The sequence below is a fragment of the Microtus ochrogaster genome, chromosome 7, assembly GCF_000317375.1.
Source record: "Microtus ochrogaster isolate Prairie Vole_2 chromosome 7, MicOch1.0, whole genome shotgun sequence".
NCBI classification, from domain to species: domain Eukaryota; kingdom Metazoa; phylum Chordata; class Mammalia; order Rodentia; family Cricetidae; genus Microtus; species Microtus ochrogaster.
Genome location: NC_022014.1, coordinates 29,353,228 through 29,355,448, shown reverse-complemented (window position 1 = coordinate 29,355,448; position 2,221 = coordinate 29,353,228). Strand labels below are relative to the sequence as shown.

General features: G+C 51.4%; 1 protein-coding gene across 1 annotated transcript in view; it reads right to left on the bottom strand.

Annotated features, from left to right (window-relative positions):
- Positions 1-2,221, bottom strand: part of Dnah2 (dynein axonemal heavy chain 2) — a 131,251-nt gene that overhangs the window by 16,498 nt on the left and 112,532 nt on the right. The window contains exons 66-69 of the mRNA XM_026780620.1: positions 1,079-1,243; positions 502-627; positions 239-387; positions 99-165 (exon numbers count right to left, since the gene is read on the bottom strand). Coding sequence (XP_026636421.1) covers positions 99-165; positions 239-387; positions 502-627; positions 1,079-1,243 — 507 coding nt within the window. The remainder of the gene's footprint in view (positions 1-98; positions 166-238; positions 388-501; positions 628-1,078; positions 1,244-2,221) is intronic.

Here is a 2,221-nt window from a genome sequence, read left to right as displayed (position 1 = left end):
GAGGAGGAGGAGGAGGAGGAGGAAGAAGAAGAAGAGAAACAACAACAACTAGGCTTGGGAGACTCTCGGGGGCACCCAACAACTGCCCCACATAGTACCTGGTTTCCTTCCATGTTCTTAATCCACTTGAGGGCTTGGGCCTGAGGATCGATCATGAGGGCCCACCTGAGAGAAGAAGCCACCGTCAGAAGACAGGCTCTGCTCCTCCTCTGCCTCTCACTCCTGGAACTGTTCTCACCTGTTGCCCCTGGTGACGATGATGCCATTCTCAGTGGAGAAGGCATCCGAGGGTAATCCCTGGATGTTCCAGTCCCGAACTTTGGTAGGATTGGACAGGAAGCTATCAATGGCAAAGCAAGGTGAACAGGGAACCTGAAGCTCCCGGATCTGGGGAAAGAAGAACCCCCAAATTCAGCTAGACTCCAGCGACTCTGCCTCTTGCTTGCACCTCTTCCAGGGCACACCCCAAATGCTCCCTTATCACACCTGGCCCCTTCTCACCTTCCTGATCCAGATTTGATTGACAATCTCATCCCGGTAGTTGGTCAGAAAAGGCCCCATGTAGGACAAGAAGGCAGCTGCCAGCAGACAGTCACCCACCAGGTAGCCCAGATCCTCCTCCAGGCCCTGGGATACAGTAGGAGATGGTAAATGCCTGGGACCCCAGACCTCCGGAGATGGCCGAGATGCTTCACAAGATAATCTCCTAGACTCTGGCCTAGATCAAAGCCAGTCTTCCCTTTCTAAAGCCCAGCTCTCTGAGGACTCTAATTATCCACAGATAAGATCTAACCCTTTCCTGGAGCCAGAAACTCAGGAACCAGAGACAAGATGGACGCCTGTTACCTCTTAGGAAGACAAGCTGTACCAAGAGGTCTAGTGTGCCTTCTAGCTCCCTCATGGAACCCACCCCCAGTGGACGGATGCCGTTCCTTGTAAATTCTCACCAAACGTGAGAAGGGGAGGGAGAGACACCCACTGTCTACTCTTGGATTTCCTACACTGACCATTGCCTCTCCGTGGACACAGGGATAGGCTACTGGGGGGGGGGGATGGTCACTGTTGCAGCCCACCTCACCTGCACGGTCTCCTCCCAACGGGCCTTTTCACCAGCCAGTCCAGACACCAACATTCCTGCTCGCTCCAGTTTCAGCTCCATCTCTTCCGATTTCTTGCGAAGCTCCTCCTTCTGCGCCAGCTTCTCATCGTACTGCTTCTTCAGCATATCCAGTTTCTCTGCCACCTAGGAAAGATTGCTACATGGTGGATGGAACACACAGGCTCGAGGGCAGATGGTTTTAGGTCAAATCCCGACTTTACCACTTGAAGTTGTCTGCCCTTGGGTCAATTAATGTCTTTGAGGGCTGGTGAAGCTGACTTGAATCAATTCTCTAGGACCAGCTCACAACAAGCCTAGGCTCTGACCAATTCGAGCTACAGATTTGTTGAGCACTGGGTTGAGGGTGGGGTCCAGATACTCCTGCACATTCTGAAGCAGCACTGGAAATCCAAACTGGATGGTGTTTTCTAGAATGCGGAGGTAATCGTGCATCTGCAGGTCACAAACACACACACACACACACACACACACACACACACACACACACACACGTGCACTCCAACTGGAGAGCTGGGAGACAGAGAGACAAGAATCATCAGAAGCTCTAAAGCCAGCTACCTCACCAAGGTAAAAGGGGAGGCCTGGACTTTAGCAGCCTGTCCTCTGGCCTTCAGACATAAGCTGTGCGCATGCTCACACTCACAAACATCACACAGGTCATGTTTTTTGAGGCACTGCTTTCCTCGTGAATAAAATAAGAATAATTTTGGTTTTTCGAGGCAAGGTTTCTCTATAGCTTTAGAGCCTGTCCTGGAACTCGCTCTTGTAGACCAGGCTGACCTCAAACTCACAAAGCTCTGCCTGCCTCTGCCTCCCAAGTGCTGGGATTAAAGGTGTGCGCCACCACCGCCCGGCTCAAAATAAGAATAATTCTACCAGACAGAAATGTATCAAGGAGTGAGGGATGTATATTATGTCAGGGGAGCTTCATTTCTCTTCCTTCCTTCCTCCTCTTAGAGCCCAGAATTTACCTGATAATGAAACTCAAGCCTAGGAAGACGAGAGCCCTCATGCAGCAGGACTGAGCAGGTAAGAGGCTGGGATGTATAGTAACTCCTCATGCAGCAGGACTGAGCAGGTAAGAGGCTGGGATGTATAGTA